Raw genomic sequence first — 21,985 nt, 5'->3', positions numbered from 1 at the left:
AACATTAAAATCAATCAAAATTGGTGGTGCTGTGGAAGGTGGGGGACAGTAAACAAACCTTGAGGTCTTTTAGTAGATTTGTGTTTTTATCATGAGTGTTAAGTGAAGCAATTCTGAAGCTATTTTAGATGGATTACAGGATTGAAGAAATGAACAAATATGTTGAGGTTTTTGGGACTCAGGGTCTCCCTGTGGAAGAAGGGATGTACAAATGAAGACTGGGGAAAAGCAAGAATGAACCTTAAGATGATAAATTGGAATTTGAGAAATGGATGTAATTTTGTGATTCCTAAAATATGTGTTAGTATATGAGTATGTGTATTTATATTGTGTATGCATGTGTATACATGTGTATGTACACATATATATACATGCAAATGTTTTTTATTTGCTCAATGTGTTTAGAAGCAATTCACCCTGGTAGCAATGAGCACTTAGCAGTAAGATCTTGATCTCTGATACCATTCCCCCACTAAAGAAAACCAGGGCTGCTTGTAGAAACTGCAGCTTGCAGGGCTGAGGCAGGGTAATTAGAAGTTCAACCTAACACATTGTTATGCTGAAAAGCAGGGAAGTGCTCAAAAAAAAAAAAAAAAAGTGACAGGGGGGGGGGGGGGGATGTCACAAGCCCACAGGGGCCAGCTTAAAGCAGTTTCTGCTGGCCAAAACTGAAACAATTTGAGCACCAAAAAAAGAACATTAATGACTTATGAATCATTGGTGGGGGGAGGGGGAAGGGAATTCATGAACCCATATGATATTAAATAATAGATTAATACATAAAAAGTAAAAAAATAGAGGAAGGGGCTCTTGCTTACAGTAAAATGCTGAGTACTGACTGGTTGGTACATGTGGAGAAAGTGCTGATGATAGATTGTATTAAAAAATTTTTTAATGCTTATTTTTGAGAGCAAGAGCGCGTGCATGTGAGAGATTATGCAGGGGAGGGGCAGAGAGGGAGAGGGAGACAGAGAATCCTAAGTAGGCTCTGCACTGTCAGCACAAAGCCCTATATGGGGCTTGAACCCATGAATGTGAGCTCATGACCTGAGCCAAAATCAGACACTCAACCAACTGGGCCATCGAGGTGCCCCTAGACCGTTATCTTTTATGACCATCGTGGTAAAGAAGAGATCAGGCAAGAATCATGCTAATCTAGGGGGTATTTTTGAAGAAGAGTAGACTATGTGTATGATCTAGAAGTGTCTCCTCACAAATTGGTTGCTCGTTACAAGGGAAAACAATAACAACTACATAGTGGAAAAATTTGATTGGGCAATCAAAATTAATGTCACCAGTGAGGACAGATGGACATTGTGTGCTTCCAGAGGACACCGGGAGGACACAGCATTATCTGGTATTATGGCCAGGTATACTCAGTGTGGATCTAATCATTAAGAAATATCAGACAATCCCCAAACAAGGAACAACTCTACTCAAGAAAAGGAGGGGCTGAGTGGATGGATTCTTCAAACATGGCTGTGTTATAAAAGACAGAGAAAGGCTGTGGAATTGCTCCAGGTTAAACAAGACTAAAGAGACATGACCAGCAACACAGTTGTATCTGATCCCACAGTGGAACGGGTCTGGAGGAAAAGGATGCTATAAAGGACACTATGGGATCAACAGACAGAGAGTGGAAGATGAAAAGTACCGTGTCTATGTTCAATTTACTGAAGTTCACAGCTGTACTGTGATTATATTAGAGAATATCCCTATTCTTGGGAGATACACAAGAAAGTACGTAGGAGGACAGAGGCATGTATGCAACTTACTCTCAAAAATGCTTAGAAAAAAACATTTTATGGGGTGCCTGGGTGGCTCAGTCGGTTGAGCGTCCGACTTCGGCTCAGGTCATGATCTCATGGTCTGTGGGTTCGAGCCCCGTGTTGGGCTCTGTGCTGACAGCTCAGAGCCTGGAGCCTGCTTCCCATCCTGTGTCTCCCTCTCTCTCTGCCCCTCCCCCGCTCTTTGTCTTACTCTGTCTCTCAAAAATAAATAAATGTAAAAAAAAAAATTAAAAAAAATTAAAACAAAAAGAAAAAACATTTCATGTATAGATAGGAGTATATATGTAGTGTATATAAATGTATATATAAATGTATATATAAACATACGTAAACACAGAGAATATATATTAAATGTATATATAAATGTATATATAAACATACGTCATACACAAATGACAGCACAAATGAGGTAAAGTAATGGCAATATTTTAATATGTATCTGTGTAAGTGGCATGTAGGCGCTCTCTGTACTTTTCTTATTCATGCAAGTTCTGTAAGTTTAAAATGACTTACAAATAAAGAGTTAAAGTCAACCAAAAAAAATTTTTTTTTTCTCTTTTTGTGAAAACAAAAACAATTTGTACAGGAACTAAAATAAGGACTCTTTGATACTTAATCTGTGCAAACAACAACACATACAAAAAAATGTTACACTGTAACCCAGGGTTGTGTGTTTAGCACAGAGAAGTGATAGCAGGATACAGACACACCCTGGTTATACCATTTCTTTCTCTTGCCTCTTTGTGTGGCATATGTTTAATCACTTTAACTTTGCTCTTGGGTGTTCTCAGAATCCTGGACTTGCCCAACTCCTAAATTCCCCTCAAACTGTCCTCTGCAATTTGTGACTTAGGTCAATGTGAAAAATTGACCAGTTTTCAAGAAATTATATGTCAAGAAGTTTTTATTCATCAACTAGAGTAATTTCAAGTATTTCACGTAAACTGTTTGAAAAGAGCATTTATATGACTGTTTAGCATTTTAGCAAAAAAGTTTATTTTTTCCCTTCCAAGTTTTTAAACGTAGTGTGTTTTTCAAAGAAAGTTTAATCTGTAACTGTGGGGCAGGACCTGTTACCCTGACCCATTACAAGTGAGGATACTACTGACTACTTCACAGCTGTTTGTGATTCAAAAAACTTTTTTTTTTTTAAAGCTTCTTACATCATTTACCCATTAAAAATAAAAGTAGCCTGCCTTTGGCAGAAACTGAAATAGTAATTACCTTCTTAAAATACCCTTGTTTTTTTTAAAAACAGAGTTTCTTTCACATTGCCAAAACAATTTGTTTGAAGAAAGATAAAAATAACATGCACACTATTTGAAAACAGCTTGGTTTAAAGATTGCCATAGATTCTAAGGTTATACCGCTCGGAAGGAAGACATTTAGAACCTGCTCATTACTCAGCTTTCCTCATTTATGGGATCAAATTGCTTTTATGGGCATTGTGCCAGATTCATTTATGTGCACTGTAAGGCAGATTGTAGAGTGAAGCATTTTTCTAGAAAACATCTGGCTCTTAAGAAGAGTATTAAAAGGTGTGTAGCACTTTTTTTTTTTTTGCTCATAACTATGATTTATTATGTTATGGTAACCCCCCTCTAATCTGGCAGGCAGACTTCCAGCAACCACAGCCAGGAACCTGGAAGTAAGTGAAAAATATTTTAGAACCCAAGGAAAACAGAGGCCCCCAAATTCCATGCATATGAAGGAGAGGTACTGCATTTAGGTCAAAGTCCATTTTCTTGATTACAAAACTATTGGAGCAAATTAGTGTAAGGGCTCCTGAGGCCACCTTATATGTTACACCTCTTTCTACAGTTATTTTGTTCCTTTACTCTTATAAAAATCGTGCATGCCTGCAAACTCTTAATTTTTCTAAACACCCCTAGAAACCTACCCTTTTCCTTTTCGTTTTTCCCTCTTCTCTTCTACCTTCAATATCTATTGGCTTTAAATATCCCAAGATGTTCAAGCAGCTCTTCCCTTGGGGGAAAAAAAAAAAAAAAAAGCAAGACACTTGTCATATCCCTCTGCAGCCAGCACTCTGTCACCCTTTCCTTCAGTCCTGTATCTAAACATTCTCCTGCACTATATTTCCTTACCTTCCATTCACAGGGCTGTCACTAACCCACCAGGACCTTTTGTTCAAATTAGAAGAGGGGATCCTCTTCCTCCAAGCGGGGGGCAGTTGCAGGACCTAAGACCTGGGTGCTGGATTTCAGCCTCCACCCACCACCCCCGTAGCGGGGTCCTTCCATTCAGGACACGAGCTACACAACCACACTTTGTGGCCTTGTGTGATTTCAGTTATTTCCACTGGCAAAACTCTGCTGCTAGAATATGGGCTAAAAGTGCAGAGGACTGGTTTTGCTCTCCGTTTTCCCGCAGTTGTGGGACTGTGCTCTTCACCCATTTTGACAAGAGAAGCTCCTACCCTCCTTAGCAATTCCATGTTCTATTACCGGCTGTTACCCCTCGGGTTAACATTTTCCAGCAGCGTCTTGTTCTATCTTCTACATCCTGAATCTTTTTCTCTGACAACTGAAATAAACCAGATTACATTTTGCATAAACAATTAGTAGTAGAGTGTGGGTGTTAAGAGTTGAAAGAATGCTAGCTTTTGTGTCGTTTTTTTCTACTCATCTTTGTTCAGCTAAACAGCTGTAAACAGGCAGCAAGAAGCAAGCTTGAGAACGTTATTCTCTAAAAAAACAAAACCAAACCCAAACTTTTTTAGTGTAGATGTTCACTGCAGTGAACTTGAATAATAGCAAAGAAATAAATTGCTGATTATTTCAGCACTCAGATATAACTAGCTATAAATTGGGTTAACTTCATCTAGTTTTGTATTTATATCTATGCATCTATCTTTTTGCAAGTTAATATATGAAGTTTTGTTTCTTCTTTTTTACTATTTTGTGAGAATTTAGTAGTTAAAAATCTGAAAAAAGTTTCAAAAAACACATAAAAACATCTTCGAAAATAGTTTTTGATGACTACATAGTAGTACTCCATTATTGGGTACACTTCTCATGTATTTGACACTTCATTTATGTTGAGTGTTTTTGGTAACAATAAAAAAAAAAACTCAAGCTGTTTGCTATCACATTTTTTTAACCAAAATTTCTGAATATTTCCGATAAATTTTCTCCAAGTGGGATTAGTCAAAGGACAAACTCTTAATCCACGTTGCCAAAATGCGCTTGAGTAAGGCTGCACTGCGCCCTGCCAGCAGAGTGTGAATGTGGGTTTCCTTGCACCTTTGCCAATCTTTCATTTCAAACAAGGCATTTGTTACTTTATCAGCACTAGTGCTGCTATAGGATCCTGTTATAAGGCTATTCACTTGTCGTCTCTAGTCCCAAACTCAAATCGTTTCTGTCAGTCTTAACTGGTTGTTTGGTTTCCATGATTGTTAGCTACTCGTACCCTAATGCAAAGTTCAACCTAGCTTCCTCAGCTGCGGGTGCATAAAGCCCTTCCAGAATTGCTCTAGGTTCTTGACTTTTGGAAAGAAAGCGATTTCTTCTTGGGACGCAGTTCGTCATACTAGCTGATTTAAGCTCAAAGTGCATTAAACTTTGACGGGATGGTATTCTGATCCTAGGTTGACAGAAAATTCTTCCCTGCTGTGCTCCTCTCCTCTGTCCTGAGTGCAGCCCCCAAACCCTCATCTAACTTGATTCCTTCAAGCAGCAGTTCAGAGCAGTCTGAGCTCCCGCTTTCCTGGATGTGTGGTCCTGGGTACGGCACATAAGCCGTGGGCAGAAACCATGCCATAGTGAACAAGAAAACATCAGAGATTGGTTAAGTGCTAAGTGGAGTTTAAAAAGGGTGATATGATAAGAGTATGACAGGACGGCTACTTTAGATCATGGGCCTGGCGGTGGACATGGCCTCTGAGGAAGAACAGGAAATGGATACCTGAAAGAAAGAAAGAATAAGCCTAGAGCAGGAAGCTTGGAGACAGGAAGCAGGGTAAGGGAGAAGAGTAGGGAATAGAGAGAGAATCCTGGGTACAGGAGGTGAGGGCAAAAGCAGAGCTGGATGAAATGAGATTTTGCATGTAGAGAATACAGCACAGTGTTCATGGGGGGAGGGGAGAGGGGCAGAGGGAAAAAAGAAGACATAGGGTGGGGAGGAGGGAGAACGTGAATGAGAACCCTGAATCCTGTCTGATTGAGCTGTCTTGGGGGGCTTACTTGTCCTCTTTATCATACCTTGGACTGCATTTTTCTCTTCGGTGAAGGTTTTCCTCAGTTGCAATTACTACTTGGCCCTGTTCCACTTATAATAAGTACAGCCACTATTTATTAAGAGCCTAAGTGAGTCAGATTCATTATAGGTTTTATATATGTTCTCTCATTAAATCTTACAACAACCTGAGACAGATTTATTCTTATATGCTTCTTTATGGATGGGAAACTCAAGGCCGAGAGAGCCCACGTAACTTGAGAAAGACAAAACATCTAGTCAGGGGTAGAGCCAAATGTAAACCTAGGCTGGTCTGACTTCAAATCCATGTTCTTAACTGCTACACCACACTGCTCCTCAATTAGACTTCTCTTTGGTAGTTTCCACGTTTGTAAGAACTGTGCATTCCACTCAGTTCATCTTGTTCCTCATTACTTGACTTTCTCTGTGACAGAACATCTAGTTTCGTCTGCTAGCCAGATGTAGACAAGATAATTTGTTCTTATAGACACAATCTCTCTAGCTCTATAAGATGTCTCACTATGGCAAATAGGGTATGAACTTCGAAGTTGTCTGGGTCAGTATGGAATCCAGATTCTGATGCTTTGTCTGTGACCTTTTGCGCAAATCATTTACCTGCACCTCCATCTTCCTCACCTGAAAAATGAGTATTTTTCTTCTGGAGAGTTGAATGAAAATTAAAAGACATAATGTAAGTAAAGTTCCTAGAATAGTACCTAGCAAATGGCAGGTGCAAAATATTCAGTGGCTGCTGAGGAAACAAAAACAAACTCCTGATTTTACAGAAAGGAAGACTGATTTGGAAATGTCTTGCTGGGAGAAGAGATGTTCTGCTGTCTCTATCCAATTTCCAGGACTCTAGCATCCCATGATGCAAATTCACTAGAACTCCTAAAGGTATTCTGTTATATAATGTCCTTAACAGTATCCGTTCAGGCTGAAATACAAAGAAAGAGATAATCTGCCACAGTTCCAGAGTTGTAAACAGGGATAATGAAGCCTATGTCCTAGGGTTGTGGGGTGATATTAACTGTACTAAGACACGTGAAAGTGTTTCAAGAGATAAGAAATGCTTCATAAATGCTCTTATTATTAAATAGTTTCATGAAACACAATAAAGTAGGTGAAAAAGAAGAATGATTAGGGACGCCTGGGTGGCTCAGTTGGTTAAGCGTCCAACTCTTGACCTCAGCTCAGGTGGTTATCTTGTGGTTCGTGGTTCGAGCCCCATGTCAGGCTCTGTGCTGATCGTGTGGAGCCTGCTTGGGATTCTCTTTCTCTCTCCCTCTCTCTGGCCCTCCCATGCTCATGAGCTCTCTCTCTCTCTCTCTCTCTCAAAAAAAAAAGAAGAATGATTAGAATTTTATAACATATAATTGGAATTAAAAGGACTCTGGAAAATTGTAGAAGTGATCAAAAAGAGATATAAAAAGAAATAAACATAGAACATTTAAAAGCAGCAGTGACTAAAAAATACTCTATTTATTGAAAATGCAAATGACATAGAAGACTATGATATTTTTAAAGACAAGTGAGAAAGAGGTGACAACAAATCAGAAATAATGCTAAAAATTGAGTTTATTAAGATTAGGTTAAACTTAACCTAAAAGACTGAGAACTGCTGGGCCAGAGGGTGTTAGGCACGGTAAGGTAAGCAGTTGCTTTTGTGCTTGGTGAGTCCCTGTTGACCAGAAATATTGTCACCCTTCTCTGCCAGATGTTACAGTGTCTGAAGTCATCTCAAAAGACCGAGTCTTTGGGCTACGGTTAATTATTGCTGTAAGAGCTTACCTATGTAAATGGATTTCAGGTATAGATTATTTCTTAAGATCACATTAGCATCAAAAGCAGAAAGAAGGAGTTCAACGAAGGGAAGGGAAACTCACATTCTTTGTATTTTTCTAAAAAGATTCTTCTAGGCAAGTCACATATTCTGTGCTACTACTCACTAAACATTGTGAATTGTACAGTGAGCTTACCCTGATTTTGCAAAACTTACCATGCCTCTTGAGTTCCAAGAGCAATACAAACCATAAATTTGTAAAGTCTTTATTAAAATAGACTTTTTATTTTTCATGCATTAACAAGAAAATTTTTTCAAACCTTTGAAACAGCGAAGAATGTTAACAAAGAACAACAGCATTTTAAATATATTTCCTGAAATAAACAACTAATGTTCCTAAGAAAAGGTATAGGATACTTAATGACCTAGTATTTAATAAAATGTTCTTTATAGAAATGGGTTATAAACTTTACCACAGAGACACCAAATCTATTCCTAATCAAGACAGGCAATCAAATAAACCAGCTCTAAGTCACCTGCTCCATTAGAAACCATCCATGTGACATAGCATTTCTCTTTATATACAATAGCAGCCTCTGCTGGAGAAAGAAAAGGATGCTTCTGTTATAGAGCTTTAGCTCAAACCTATTTTGACCCAGAAGAACTGATTCCTTCCATTTCCTGCTGTATCAACAAACTAAATTGTAACAGTTTTCAAGGTCTCAAAGACATGCGGGCCTTATCAAGTATATCCTTTCTGATTTTTGGATAAGTTGGATGTCCTTCAAGAACCTGCGAAAACAAAAAACAAAAGCACAAGAACTTGTAATTGATTACTGAGAACTAGAGCTATAAAACTTACTGGAAATATGTATTACAGTTGAGATTTCATTGTATTAATATTACAAATATAACAACACTTCTTAAAGGTGACATTTGAAATGTGACGTAACTCCTAGTAATAGTACTTAGAAGACAACAATACATGTGAGAAATACAACAAATATAATTACTTCCTTAATGGATCAGCTGCAAAAAACAAGTATGTATCAATGATTTTAAATATTTAGAAAGTTTAGCTAATCGGGGCGCCTGGGTGGCTCAGTCAGTTAAGCGTCCGACTCTTGATTTCGACTCAGGTTATGATCTCGTGGTTCCCAAGACTGAGCTCTGCATCAGGCTCTGCACTTTCAGTGCAGAGCCTGCTTAGGATTCTCTCTCTTCTCTCTCTGCTGCTCCCCCGGCTCAACCACATGCTGTCTCTCGAAATGAATAAATAAAAACTTAAGATATTTTAGCTATTCATATGATATTAATAAACCCTCACAAAGTTAATTTCGACCAGTAGCACATATCAGATATACTTGGAGTTATTTTGAAACATACAAATTTTTAGGCCTACTGAGTCTAGTAGTGGGGAGATACTCATTTTTTAAAAAAGAATTCCACAAATGGTTCTAATGCATAACCTTACATTAATGTACAACCTTAACCTTAATGTGAAACACTGCCTTACAGAGAGGCTCAGCAATCAATAGCAATCACTGAAGTCAAGTATTTGCTATAATGATGCTGATACAGCTATTTAGGATAGGAGACATTACATAATTCCTTTCCAAGGAGCTGCTTTTCTTGGAGCTCCTAACAATATAATGCCTTATCTGGAACAATGGTGCAGTGCCTCATATATCTATGGGACAATGTACATATAAGGAAACTGCAAATTCTAAACCTGCAACTTAAATATTTGTCACTTGCTAAGGGATCATCTAGTTAGGGATAGATTACAGAAATGTAATTGAATGACTTCTAAGTAACAGAAATACCTCTTGTCTCTAATTTATAAATCTGAATTCTGCACTAACCAGACTTAGACACATTCACAAGAACTTCTATTCAGAAGAATGGCTTGGAGAATCAATAGTTTTAGTTCACATGCTTCTCCCCTTGTCTCTGTCTTTAACGTGACACAAACATTTTATTATTTGAGCCTCAATTAAAACCATGTTTGATTCAAGTAAATTTATTATTATCTAAACTTTGAAAAGCAGAAATCTCTCCCAGATGTATTTGATGAAGCCATTTAATCCAAATACAACATCGTCTACCTCTGCCATTGAGTAAGATGTATTCATGTACATCTTGAGATTAACTAAAAGTAGGAAATTGTGTATCTGAAACATTTTAAGAAATCTATATTGAAGTATTACCTGGTGACATACGTCAATTGCATCCACATATCTTTTTGCTTTTAAGTAATTGAATGCCAATTTGTATCCTGTTAAAGACAAAAAAAAACCAAAAAACAACATAATGATGTAGCACTATTTATAGAGCACACTGCTAGCATTACCTTTTTTGCCCCCTCCTTTGTTTGCTTACTCATTTGAGAAGTCTTAACAAAGGCTGGTGACTATACTGTAAAGAGAGAAGGGATGGGATAATGGAAGGTGGAGTGGCTCAAAGGGAGAACAGGTAGCAAAAAAAATGGAGTTAGAAAAAGGACTGCAGTGAATATCCTGTTGGGTTAGAAGACTGACATACTACAGGAGTGGCTTTTGTAAGTTACTAAAAAAATCCCATTTATTTCAGATTATAGTAATAACTCATCACAGGGCAGTAAATGATAACACAACTATTCATTTATACCACATAGGTTTATTTAGCACTTAACATGTCAGGCGCAGTCAGGAAGTTTACATTTTATTAGAGAAGGAAAGTATATTATTTAAGTAATTATGTAAGTATGTCACCAATTTCCAAAGTGAGATAAATGCTATGAAAGAAAGGTACAGGCCAAGAGAGCTATCATAAGCAGCCTGGGTGGGGAGGGGGTGGGTATCAGGCAATGCCTGGAATCTGAAGGATGAGGGGATAGGCCGAGGGAATCGGAAGCAAGATGGCAGAAGGAGCTGACCAGGCAGCAGTAGTCATGGGACCCACAGGAAACAAATGGATTTGAAGTACGACAGGGCAGAGCAGTTGGGAGGGTGGCCCAGAAGAGGACAGAGCAGTCACCAGATATGCCACATCAATGATTAGTAACAATTATCACAATTACCGATACCGAAATGTCATGTTTCAAATACTGACAATTTAAAACAAAGTTTTAAGACATTCTTAAATGATTGCTGCTTTTCTGTAAGAACGCTATAAGAGTTAGCAAACAGGAGATAAGACAAATAAGATATGATGTATACCATGATGTAAAATAATATGTAATTAATACATTCAATATTTCACTTTACCTCTTGCAAATATAAATCAGGGAAATTTAAATGCTGCTCTTGGGGTCTAATAAAAGTACCAAAATTTTTTTTTTTATTTCAAACAAATACTTGAAAGGAATTATTGGCTAATGTAATCATAAGGTAGTAAAAAGTAAGAAACAGGACTTATCTGAAATTCATAGTGTTTTATAAAAACACACATGAACACACATGCCTATAAAACCATCAAAGATGAAAACAGTAAGTTTAGGAGAGTTAAACTTGATATTACAAAGGAATTGTAAAACTGGCTAATAAAGGTGGTGACATTTAAAAAGGAAAACAATTTAAGATGTCACGCCATGTCAAACATACTTTACATGAAAACTAGAGCCAAAAAAGTTGGACTTCAGTTTTGGGGTCTGGCTTCCTGACTGGCTTTGAGACCTCAGGTGAGCTGCCAACTTCAAGTTTCCTCATCAACCCCTCCTCCCCCCAACTCTTAGTGTACTTTTAAGATCAAAGGAAATACTTGCCGTGAAAGGATTTTAAAAGTTTTAGAGCATCATACAAATAGGACTAATAGTAAAATAGAAGAACAAAGTTTTAATGTTGGAAGAAACTTGATAGATCATCTTGTTCAAAATATTTTAGGGAGGAAATAAAGGGCCAGAAATGTCAAAGGATATGTACACTGAGGCTGCATTATACCTGTCAAGCTTACAAAAATTCAACTCTGTGTAATGAGGGGAAAAAAGGTAGCATGGCAGGGGAGGGGGGGGAGGAGGAACATGAACAATGTACACAGTCTAGTGAGTGTCATATAACCAGAGAATGGATGTAAAGGGGGAAACAGAATTGTGTTTTCTTTTTGGATCTCAGTTCCTGGTGCCTTTCATGGTGACAGTACTCAAGCCTCAATCCTTTGGAAAGAACATGACCGTGATTTTAAGGATTTCCTGACAACTATATAAGTGAAAGGCAATTGCAGGTGTTGGATACAATGACAATCTGAAGGAAGAAACTAAAGAATGAACTGGGAGCCTCAGAGAAAACTTACTAATGAGAAGTCAGGGAAATTGACAAAATCATCTATAAAATACATAGATGACACAATGAAAGAATGAATGAGTTGGAATATTTGCTGACGTCTTCCAAAGAACAGAATGTTTAAATAACTTAACTTGTAAATGTATTCCTTCTGTGGAATAAAATATATTTAAGGAATTTTTATTTTACAAGCTGACTTTATTGTGTAGGATACATGATCTTAAGAAGGAAAAATACTATCAACAAATGGTATGGTATTAGTTCCTGTGCCATATACCAGTCTAGTAAAATAACAAACTCAAGAAAAATACAAGGTGGGGGAAGTCCTGAACTGACAGCAGTTAATGTAAAGATGACTTATCTGATTGCAAATTAAATCTGAGTCCATACCATGACATAGCTGCTCAAAAGACTCATGCCACCTTAAGGCTAAGTTAACAACTGCTAAAATGCTTAATAAAAAAATAGCTTGATTATGCATATAATTAGATTCTTAAATTATACTTAAGAACTTGTTAATTTCTGGTACAACATTTTGGGAGGGACATGGACAAACAAAAGAGCCTTTTCCAAAGTTATCTGGCCATGAAATCTAATCTCTTTATACTCAATTCTCTTCATTTTTTTTCTTTTTTTAAAGAAGTAACTATTAATACCTCACCAACTATTCCAAAGGACAGAGTAGGAAGCATTATTTTAGAGTTTACAGGAGACAGGAACAAGAAGGCTGAAAGATTTGGAAGCAAGTCTCAGGAAGAATGGACAAGTAATTGAGATAGTTTGAAGAGATGTCTTGGGAGAGACAGGACAGTGGTTGAATTAGAATGCCACCATCGGTAAGAGGGAAGAGACTCTGTGGGCTGCTCCAGAGAAGAGACCTGACCAGTTTCAATGCAGCATATTTCAGCTCAGTACAAAGAAAGGGAAGAGCACAGGTATGAGCTCCTCGCAATGTGGAGGGAGGCTAGTCACTAAGTATATTCTAGATGCTGTGCATCTGGTAGGGATGTTGGAGACTGCATTCCTTGAGTCTATCACTGGAACAAATTGATGTTTCTGGATGCTCAGTAAAAATAAAAAAAATGTTCCATGGTCATATTATTGTGGGAAACACGTCCCTCTGTGATATCCATCACAATGTGCATTAGTGTTTAAAGGCATAAGAAGTTCTGCAGTAAAGAGACCTGCAGGGGCGTCCGGGTGGCTCAGTTGGTTACGTATCTGACTCTTGAATTCAGCTCAGGTTATGATCCTACAGTCGTGGGATTGAGCCCCACATTGGGCTCCATGCAGGGCATGGAGCCTGCTTAAGATTCTCTCTGCTTCTCCCACATCCCTTGCCACTGAACTTGATCTTGATTTAATGAAATGTTTTCTTAACTGATGTGACATTGGAATACTTTTTCCCACAGCATTATCATTTTAGAAATAGCAGAGGGTTAAAGGGAGAGAAAGGGGCAGAGTTAGATTAGATGCAGGGGCGCCTGGGTGGCTCAGCTGGTTAAACGTCTGACTTTGGCTCAGGTCACAATCTTGCGGTTCGTGGGTTTGAGCCCTGTGTTGAGTTCTGTGCTGACAGCTAGGAGCCTGGAGCCTGCTTTAGAGTCTGTGTCTCTCTCTCTTTCTGCCCCTCCCCTTTTCATGCTTTGTCTCTCCCTCTCTCAAAAATAAACATTAAAAAAAAAAAAAAAAAAAAAAGATGTAACTGAGGACCCGTTTGAATCTCAGGACATTATACTTAGTAACTATTAAGCTAATAATCTATTATGAACATAAAATTTATTTTTCAGAAGGACTGATAAAGGAAGTTGGCTTTTTATTTAGGAAGCTGTTTATTTTGTTCTTAAAAAATATTAAATGCATTTAAATGGAGATTTACAAATAAAACTCAAGTTTCCAGAAAAACCTAGTATCTAATTTGTTAAACTCACCTACTGTTGGATTTGTCTGATTGCCATGTTTCCATGCCATCTCATAGTTTAAGGCAGCGTCTGTATATGCTTGCTCTTTTTCCATAATGTATCCCATGTATTCATAAGCTTTGCAGCAAGACTGAAAAAAAAATGGAAGATGTTATCAGCAGATATCACTTGATTTTATGGGGGTGCTTATGACTCTAGAGGTTGACCATATTAACTCATTTAATTGGCATATAAAACAATGTTTTTCAACCTTGGCTATGCAATCAAGTCATCTATGGGACTTAATGAAAGATTCTGATCAAGTCCCACTTCTATTCCCCCCAGAGTCAGGAGTTTTACATGCTAGGCAATGGACTGTGTATTTTACACATATACACATACAGTTTTTATTACAAATAGTTTTAAGTTAAAATTAACAGTGTAATGAACCCCATGAACCTCTATCTTCAACAATTAAATCAGGACTAATACTGTTTTAACCTCTACCCCCCACACTTGTCCTTCTGTATTATGAAAGAAAAAAAAAATCCTCAGATATTGTATCATCTCATTCATAAATATTTTACTTTAGTATGCCTCTTTACATACAAGGACTTTCTTTAAACATAACCACAATTTATCATACCTAAACGTAACAACTCATTGATATTACCAAATATCCATTCATTATTCAAATTTCAAATGGTCTCAATATCAGTTTGTTTTGTCTTGTTTTTAGTTTGTTAGGAAGATGATCCAAACAAGACCCACACATTGTAACTGGTGGAAATGTCTCTCAACTTTCTTTTGATCTAGAGGTTTCCTCTCCATCACTCTCTGTGTCTCTTTTTTTGCAAGTTTTTAAACGTAGCAAAAAAGAATTTTTATCCTAGAGTTCCTCACAGCCCAGATTTAGTTGAATGCATCCTTGCAAGTGCTTATGTAATATATTCCTATATCACCAATATTTCCTGGAAATTGTAATTAGATCTAGAGGTTTGAATTTGATTTCAATCTTTGAGGACAGAGGTAAAAGTACTTCTAGGTCAGTGCCCTGGTGAGCCACATTGGAGCCTGAGGCAAAAGGAAAAATGCACAACTCTGTATACATGTTTTTGTGATTTAATTGATAATTTCCCCCCCAGATGTTAACATTTTACAAATCAAATTGACAAGTTGAGATATTAAAACTCACAACATTTAAAATTTAAATATTTCTTTATACCCAAACTAAATTTATTATAATTTTATTTTCCTGACTTTAATGGGAGTAAATATATTAACATTTTCATTAAAATCATTACCCACTGAAAAATATACAGGGGCACATGAGTGGTACAGTCGGTTAAGCGTCTGACTCTTGATTTTGGCTCAGGTCACGATCTCATGGTTCATGAGTTTGAGCCCTGTGTGGAGCTCTGTGTGGAAGTGTGAAGCCTGCCTGGGATTCTCTCTCTCTCTCTCTCTGCTCCTCCCCTGCTCGTGCTTTCTTTCTCAAAATAAATAAGTAAACATTTTAAAAACGAAAAATATGTAAAAACATGGATATGGAGACATAAATTTTCCCCTTTTGTTTCAGGCTTCAATACCACTCAGCACAGCACTGTCAGATGCTATTTAACATTTTGGCATTTTGGCTAAAAAATACTGCATTAAATTATTTATTAAAAATTTTTTCCTCCAATGTTTATGTATTTATTTTGAGAGTGAGACAGACAGAGTGTGAACAGGGGAGGGGCAGACAGAAAGGGAGACACAGAATCCGAAGCAGGCTCCAGGCTCTGAGCTGTCAGTACAGAGCCCGATGTGGGGCCTGAACTCACAAACTGTGAGATCATGACCCGAGCTGAAGTCAGATGCTCAACCGACTGAGCCACCCAGGTGCCCCTGCATTATTTATTGTAATAATATTTTATTATAATTTATAATAGGTATCTTGATTAAATGATAATTTATCTACAATGGACTGTTTCTATTCCCCCCAAATCCGTACATGGAAAGCCTAACCTCCAGTGTGATGCTACTAGGAGATGGGATCTTTCAGAGCTAATTAGGTCATGAGGGTGGAGCTCTCGTGAGTGGGATTGGTGTCCTTATAAAAGAGACCCCAGACAGTTCTCTTATCCTCTCCTCCCACCATGTGAGGTCACAACAAAAAGTCAGTGGTCTGCAACTCAGAAAGGTGCCCTCACCAGAACCCAGCCATGCTGGCACCCTTACTCCAGACGTCCAGCCTCCAGAACTGTGACAAATCAACTTCTACCGTTTATATGCCACCCGGTCTATAGCACTTTGTTATAGTAGCACCAGCTGCCTAAGATCATTACTGAGACGTAAAGTGCCCTTGGAAATTTTGGACCCCAAGTGAGGGTTTCACTAACCTCACCCCAGTTCAGCCCTGTCATAGATGGCGTGATCTTCCCTGAGGAGGCACATAACGTCAGGTTCTCTTTTGATGATGTTATACCCTTTCATCAATTTATCAGGGCTGGAAAATGATGATAGTCTATCACTCTTCATTTATTATCTGGAAACATCTATAATAAGAGATGTCTTTTATACTATATTGTTTCCCAGTAGTGTAGTTCATACAGAAAAGGTAGGCTAAGTGCTTAATGGCTTCCCTTTATTTCCCAGCTTCAGAAATAATAGTTCATCAGTATATGTCAATGGTGACTAATTAGGTTTTTCATTTTTTTTTTTTCTTTTTTGGATCTTTGTAAACCCATGGATTTAAACTTTTTTGGTGTGTTTCAATCCACTGCAGTTACTATTCTTACTGAGAGTTAATGTGTTCCAACTCTGGCTACTGTGAGTGTCTTCAAGTTGGCTCCTGAGTCCTTGACATGACTCTAATCATCTTCGATAGTTTCCTTGCCATCTGGTATGACAAGATGGTCTAGTGTCATCCTGTACATTTCTGTCCCAGATCTGGATGATCTCCATCTTTTAATTATACAATTCAAGGTTTCGAAGCTCTAGTTCCTGAATCTCATGCTTCCAATATTGACATGCCTAATCAGCCAAATGGCGCCTCTAAAGTAGCCATTGTGTTCAGCCATGCAATATATTGCTGTCAGTGTTCCAGGAAACTGAAATTCTATCTGCACTGAAACCTTAATTTCCATGTAATCTCACTTAATCCTAGACGAGGCGTGTAAGGGTCAGCCATTTGGCTGTTTACATTTTTCTTTTTCTTTTTAATTGAAGTATAGTTGACACACAATGTTACATTAGTTTCGGGTGTACAACATAGTGATTTACCAAGTCTATACCTTATCCCATGCTCACTACAAGCATAGTTCCCATGTGTCACGATTCAACGTTATTACAATATCACTGACTATATTCCCTATGCTGTACCTCTTTTCTTTTTTTAAATGTTTATTTATTTATTTTGAGGGGGGAGCCGCAGAGAGAGACAGAAAGAGAGAATCCTAAGCAGACTGTGCCCTGTCAGCATAGAGCCCAACCGGGGGCTCAAACTCATGAACCGTGAGATCATGACCTGAGCCAAAATCAAGAGCTGGACACTTAACCGACTAAGTCTCCCAGGGACCCACCCACTCCATGCTGTACCTCTCATCCCCATGACTTTTTCACTCCATAACTGGAAGTCTGTATCTCCCATTCCTCTTAACCCACTTTGCCCATACCCCTATGACCCACTCCTCTGGCAGCTATTAGTTTGTTCTTTGAGTCTGTTTCTGCCTTTTGTTTGTTTAGATTCCACGTATAAGTGAAATCATGTGGTAGTTATCTTTCTCTGACTTATTTCACTTAGCGTAATACCCTCTAGGTCTATCCATGTTGCACAAATGGCAAGGACCCATTCTCTTTTTATGGCTGAGTCATAGTCCACTGAATATATCTGCCACATCATCTTTATCCATTCTATCAATGTACACTTGGGTTGCTTCTTATCTCAGCTATTGTAAATGATGCTGCTTTTTAAACATGGGAGTGTATATAACTTTTTGAATTAGTGTTTTCATTTCATTTGGGTATATACTGAGCAGTGAAATTTTTGGATCATATAGTCTTTCTATTTCTAATTTTTTGGGGAACGTCCATACTGTTTTCCATAGTGGCTGTACAAATTTACATTCCCACCAATAGTGCACAAGAGTTTCCTTTTCTCTACATCCTTGCCAACACTTGTTATTTTTTGTCTTTTTGATGATCCTAGTCATTGTGACAGGTGTAAAGTGATATTTCACTGTGGGTTTGATTTGCATTTCCCAGATGGTTAGTGATATTGAGCAACTTTTCATGTCTATTGGCCATTTGTACATCTTCTTTGGAAAAATGTCTATTCAGGTCCTCTGCCCATTTTTAAATTGGATTTTTGTTTGTTTTGGTATTGAATTCTACAAATTTTTCATATACTTTGGATATTTTTTCACTTTTTTCAAAAATTTTTAATGTTTATTTTTGAGAGAGAGAGAGAGAGAGAGAGCGCGTAGCGTACATACTAGTTGGGGAGGGGCAGAGAGAGAGGGAGATACAGAACCCAAAGAAGGCTCCAGACTCCAAGCGGTCAGCACAGACCCAATGCTAGGTTCCAACCAACGAACTGTGAGATCATGACCTGAGCCGAAGTCAGAGGCTTAATTGCCACCCAGGCACCCCTATATACTTTGGATATTAACCTCTTATCAAATACATCATTGCAAATATCTTCTCCCACTTCTGCCCTTTTGCTTTGTTGATGGTTTCCTTCTCTGTGTATAAGCTTTTTATTTTGGTGTAGTCCCAGTAGTTTATTTTTGTCTTATTTCCTTTGCCTGAGGGGTCTGGAGGCAGATTTTTCAAAACCTATTAATTAGTATTACCTGTTTTTCAAGTCCAACTTAACTTCAAATTAGATGTACAGACTATAAATTGATAAACGGCTTGATATTTTGGGTTTTTAAAGTTATTAAAGTAACTTAATAGCATTAGATGATCTGTTTTATAACTTAATTTGCTCAAAGAGAATAAGACAGATTTACTATGATTACGATTTTGAGGTAATTGACATGAATCTGTAAAGATAAATATCCTTAAGTTTCTAAGTTGATTGCAATTATTTCTCAACAAATAGTAACAAATTCTTTAAAAATGTTATAAGACATTCTTTTTTGTGTGCCTAAAAACCAAAATGAGCTATTACTGAAATATGGTGGAATTGTATAGACTTAAAGATTTTCAGCTTTATACCTAAAGGTAAGAACTTTTTAATAAGCAAATTAAATGCTGGAAAGACTTTTCCCCACAAAATATATTATGCATAGTGGATTTTAATAATGTGAAAACAACATGCAGCTGCAGTAAATTTATCTAGAGTATTTCTTAATAGGAGGGACAGACGTCCGCAATTAACGTTCTTCTGCAATTTTCATTAGTTCTGGGATGAGCTGGATAATCACAAATGCTTGACATTCCATAAACACTTTCTGTAAGTGGGGCGTAAACCACAGCTGAACCCTGAAACTGCATCAATCTCTATTTTTCTTTATTTTCAAAAGCAAATGGCTTCTTTCTTCTCATGACTGTTTATTTCCTGATTGTGTTAAGAATAAACATTTAATTTTCAAAAAATACACAAGAATCCTTAGAAATGGACCAACATTCTATAATAACCTATTACGGGAAGCTTGTAAGTGAAAGGTTAACAATGATGTTTTACTCTTCAATCACCTACCCTATTATGACGCAGGCACCGTTTTAATAGCTCTTCTGCCATGTCGTATTTTGCTGACTGAATATAAATATCAGCAAGCAGCAGCCAACTCTTCTCAAAGTCCTCAGCATCAATAGGATTCCAGTTCATTTTCGCAATCCGCTTCAGCTGGTTTCTGGCTCTTGGAGTCTGTTTCAAGATCATATAAGCTGTTGCCATTCCCAAAAGTGCTGGAATATGATCCCTCTGTAAGAAAGCAAAACTTCAGATGCCCATATACACAAATATACATGTTCTATGTTTAAAAGGAAACAGGGAAAGTAGCAAGTGCTACACAATGTGAGAACTGGCCTGTGAATTCTGTAACTGGCTCCACAGATATAACTGTGACATAGTCATTATTTAATACACTGAGTAAACTCAAGCTATCATGGAGAAACCTGGTCAGGCACCATGTGGTCAAAATAATTCAATAAATACACAGATGCCAGAACCACATGATTCAGACCATTAAGGCGACTTAATCTTTTGGGGACTAATTAGTTTTTATGGTTTTATACAGAAACAGGAAAAAACAAAATTCTATTTCAGTATAATACTCGTTAAACATTTGCGTTTCAGATTCTGCATTCAGATTCCTTAGTTCTTTCACTTGTAAAACAAGAATGAGAATGATTTACCTGCAAATGATATTCCTTCTCTATGTGACCTTCTACTGACTTATCTATATTGACTTTTTATCGATATGGACTTTTATCACTTGTTTTCCCTTCCTTCTTGTTTTATTTGAAAGCCTCTTCATCCAATTAAGTTTGACCAATGAAATCTTATAAACAAGGCATGCGATTAATCACTTAGAAATTATATGAAATAAACTCATGCCTTAAAACACTCTTTTAGACTTAGAGCCTGCTGCTTGGTAGTGTCTATAAAACACAATGTTCTTTTAGAGAAGAGTTCAGAGTCAGAAAATGTCACTCTGTGAAACCTACAGACTAAAAAGAATTGGTATGAAATGGAAGCCATTAGTGATCTACCCAGAAAACCAACTTACCTAAGCAATATGTGTATATCCCTGATAAAGCTAGGGGGGCTTCTTACATTTCAGCAGTGGGATCATGATGTTTTCATAAAGAGAAGGCTTCAGGTTAAAATACAAATAAAAGATGAGAGACTGTGCTTTAGAAATTACAATATCATGACTATAATAAAAGGACACTGTAAGATAGCAAGTTTGGGTAACCAATAAGGAATACTGCCGAAAGGAGACTAGAGGGGCATGTTCAATGTCCAACCCTGATCATGGTTGGAAGTCAGAAATAACCCTGGAATATGGGGCCCCTGGGTGGCTCAGTCGGTTGAGCGTCCAACTTTGGCTTAGGTCAGGATCTTGCGGTCTGTGAGTTCGAGCCCTGCGTTGGGCTCTGTGCTGACAGCTCGGAGCCTGGAGCCTGCTTTGGATTCTGTGCCTCCCTCTCTCTCCGCCCCTCCCCTGCTCATGCTCTGTCTGTCTCTCTGTCAAAAATAAATAAAACATTAAAAAAAAAATTAAAAAAAAAAAAAAAGAAAGAAATAACCCTGGAATAGAGAGGACAGTTCCTTAGAGCTTGATGAAAACAATTTTTTGGAAGATAAAATTTCTTTGGTTGTAATTCTATGCCTAGCAACAAACTTCCAATATGTAATTTGCTGTTGTAATTAAGGGATGGCAAAAAGGTTTGAGTGCCAAATTCAGCCAATTGGTGGTAGATTTTGGAGACATAAGGGGCATATTATCAATTATTGAGCCCCTCCCCCCTTCTGTAGAAAGGAAAGAAAATAGAGGTCTGCTCTGAATTTGTCAGCCTGGTCCTAGGACAGCCCAAGACAAGAAAGGTTCTATAAAAATGTCCAGATCTAGGGGTGCCTGGGTGGCTCAGTCGGTTAAACATTCAATTTCAGCTCAGGTCATGATCTCAGTTTGTGAGTTTGAGCCCCGCATCGGGCTCTGTGCTGACACCTCAGAGCCTGTAGCCTGCTTTGCATTCTGTGTCTCCCTCTATCTCTGCCCCTCCCCTGCTCATGCTCTATCTCTCTCTTTCAAAATAAAAAAAATTAAAAAAAAGTCCAGATCTAGTCACATGCTAAAAATATCCTACACTATACATTTAAAAATAAGCTCTCTGAACCACACACCTTGAGTTTGATTGGAATTAATCAACTTCTCACCACTTGATCACTCCTGAATGAACTCAAGAATGGTTTCTAAAAGCGCAAACCTGAGTTACAACCCCTGCATTAGACCCATATGTCTTTTCTGGTGCAGACATCCTAAGGTGTTCAGCTGGCTTGTCAATGTCTCTCTCAGTCACTCTGAGCTGCAGCAACTT

At 37.8% G+C, this 21,985-nt stretch overlaps 1 protein-coding gene across 1 annotated transcript in view; it reads right to left on the bottom strand.

Annotated features, from left to right (window-relative positions):
* Positions 1–7,471: 7,471 nt before the first annotated feature.
* Positions 7,472–21,985, bottom strand: part of TTC21B (tetratricopeptide repeat domain 21B) — an 82,646-nt gene continuing 68,132 nt past the window's right edge. Inside the window, exons 26-29 of the mRNA XM_049615553.1 lie at positions 19,638–19,862; positions 13,982–14,102; positions 10,002–10,069; positions 7,472–8,583 (exon numbers count right to left, since the gene is read on the bottom strand). Of these exons, the coding sequence (XP_049471510.1) occupies positions 8,506–8,583; positions 10,002–10,069; positions 13,982–14,102; positions 19,638–19,862 (492 nt within the window). The 3' untranslated portion in view covers positions 7,472–8,505. The remainder of the gene's footprint in view (positions 8,584–10,001; positions 10,070–13,981; positions 14,103–19,637; positions 19,863–21,985) is intronic.

Source organism: Panthera uncia (genome assembly GCF_023721935.1).
Source record: "Panthera uncia isolate 11264 chromosome C1 unlocalized genomic scaffold, Puncia_PCG_1.0 HiC_scaffold_3, whole genome shotgun sequence".
In the NCBI taxonomy this organism is placed as follows: domain Eukaryota; kingdom Metazoa; phylum Chordata; class Mammalia; order Carnivora; family Felidae; genus Panthera; species Panthera uncia.
Note: the sequence above shows the minus strand (reverse complement) of the source record. Positions and strands in the feature narration are given on the sequence as shown.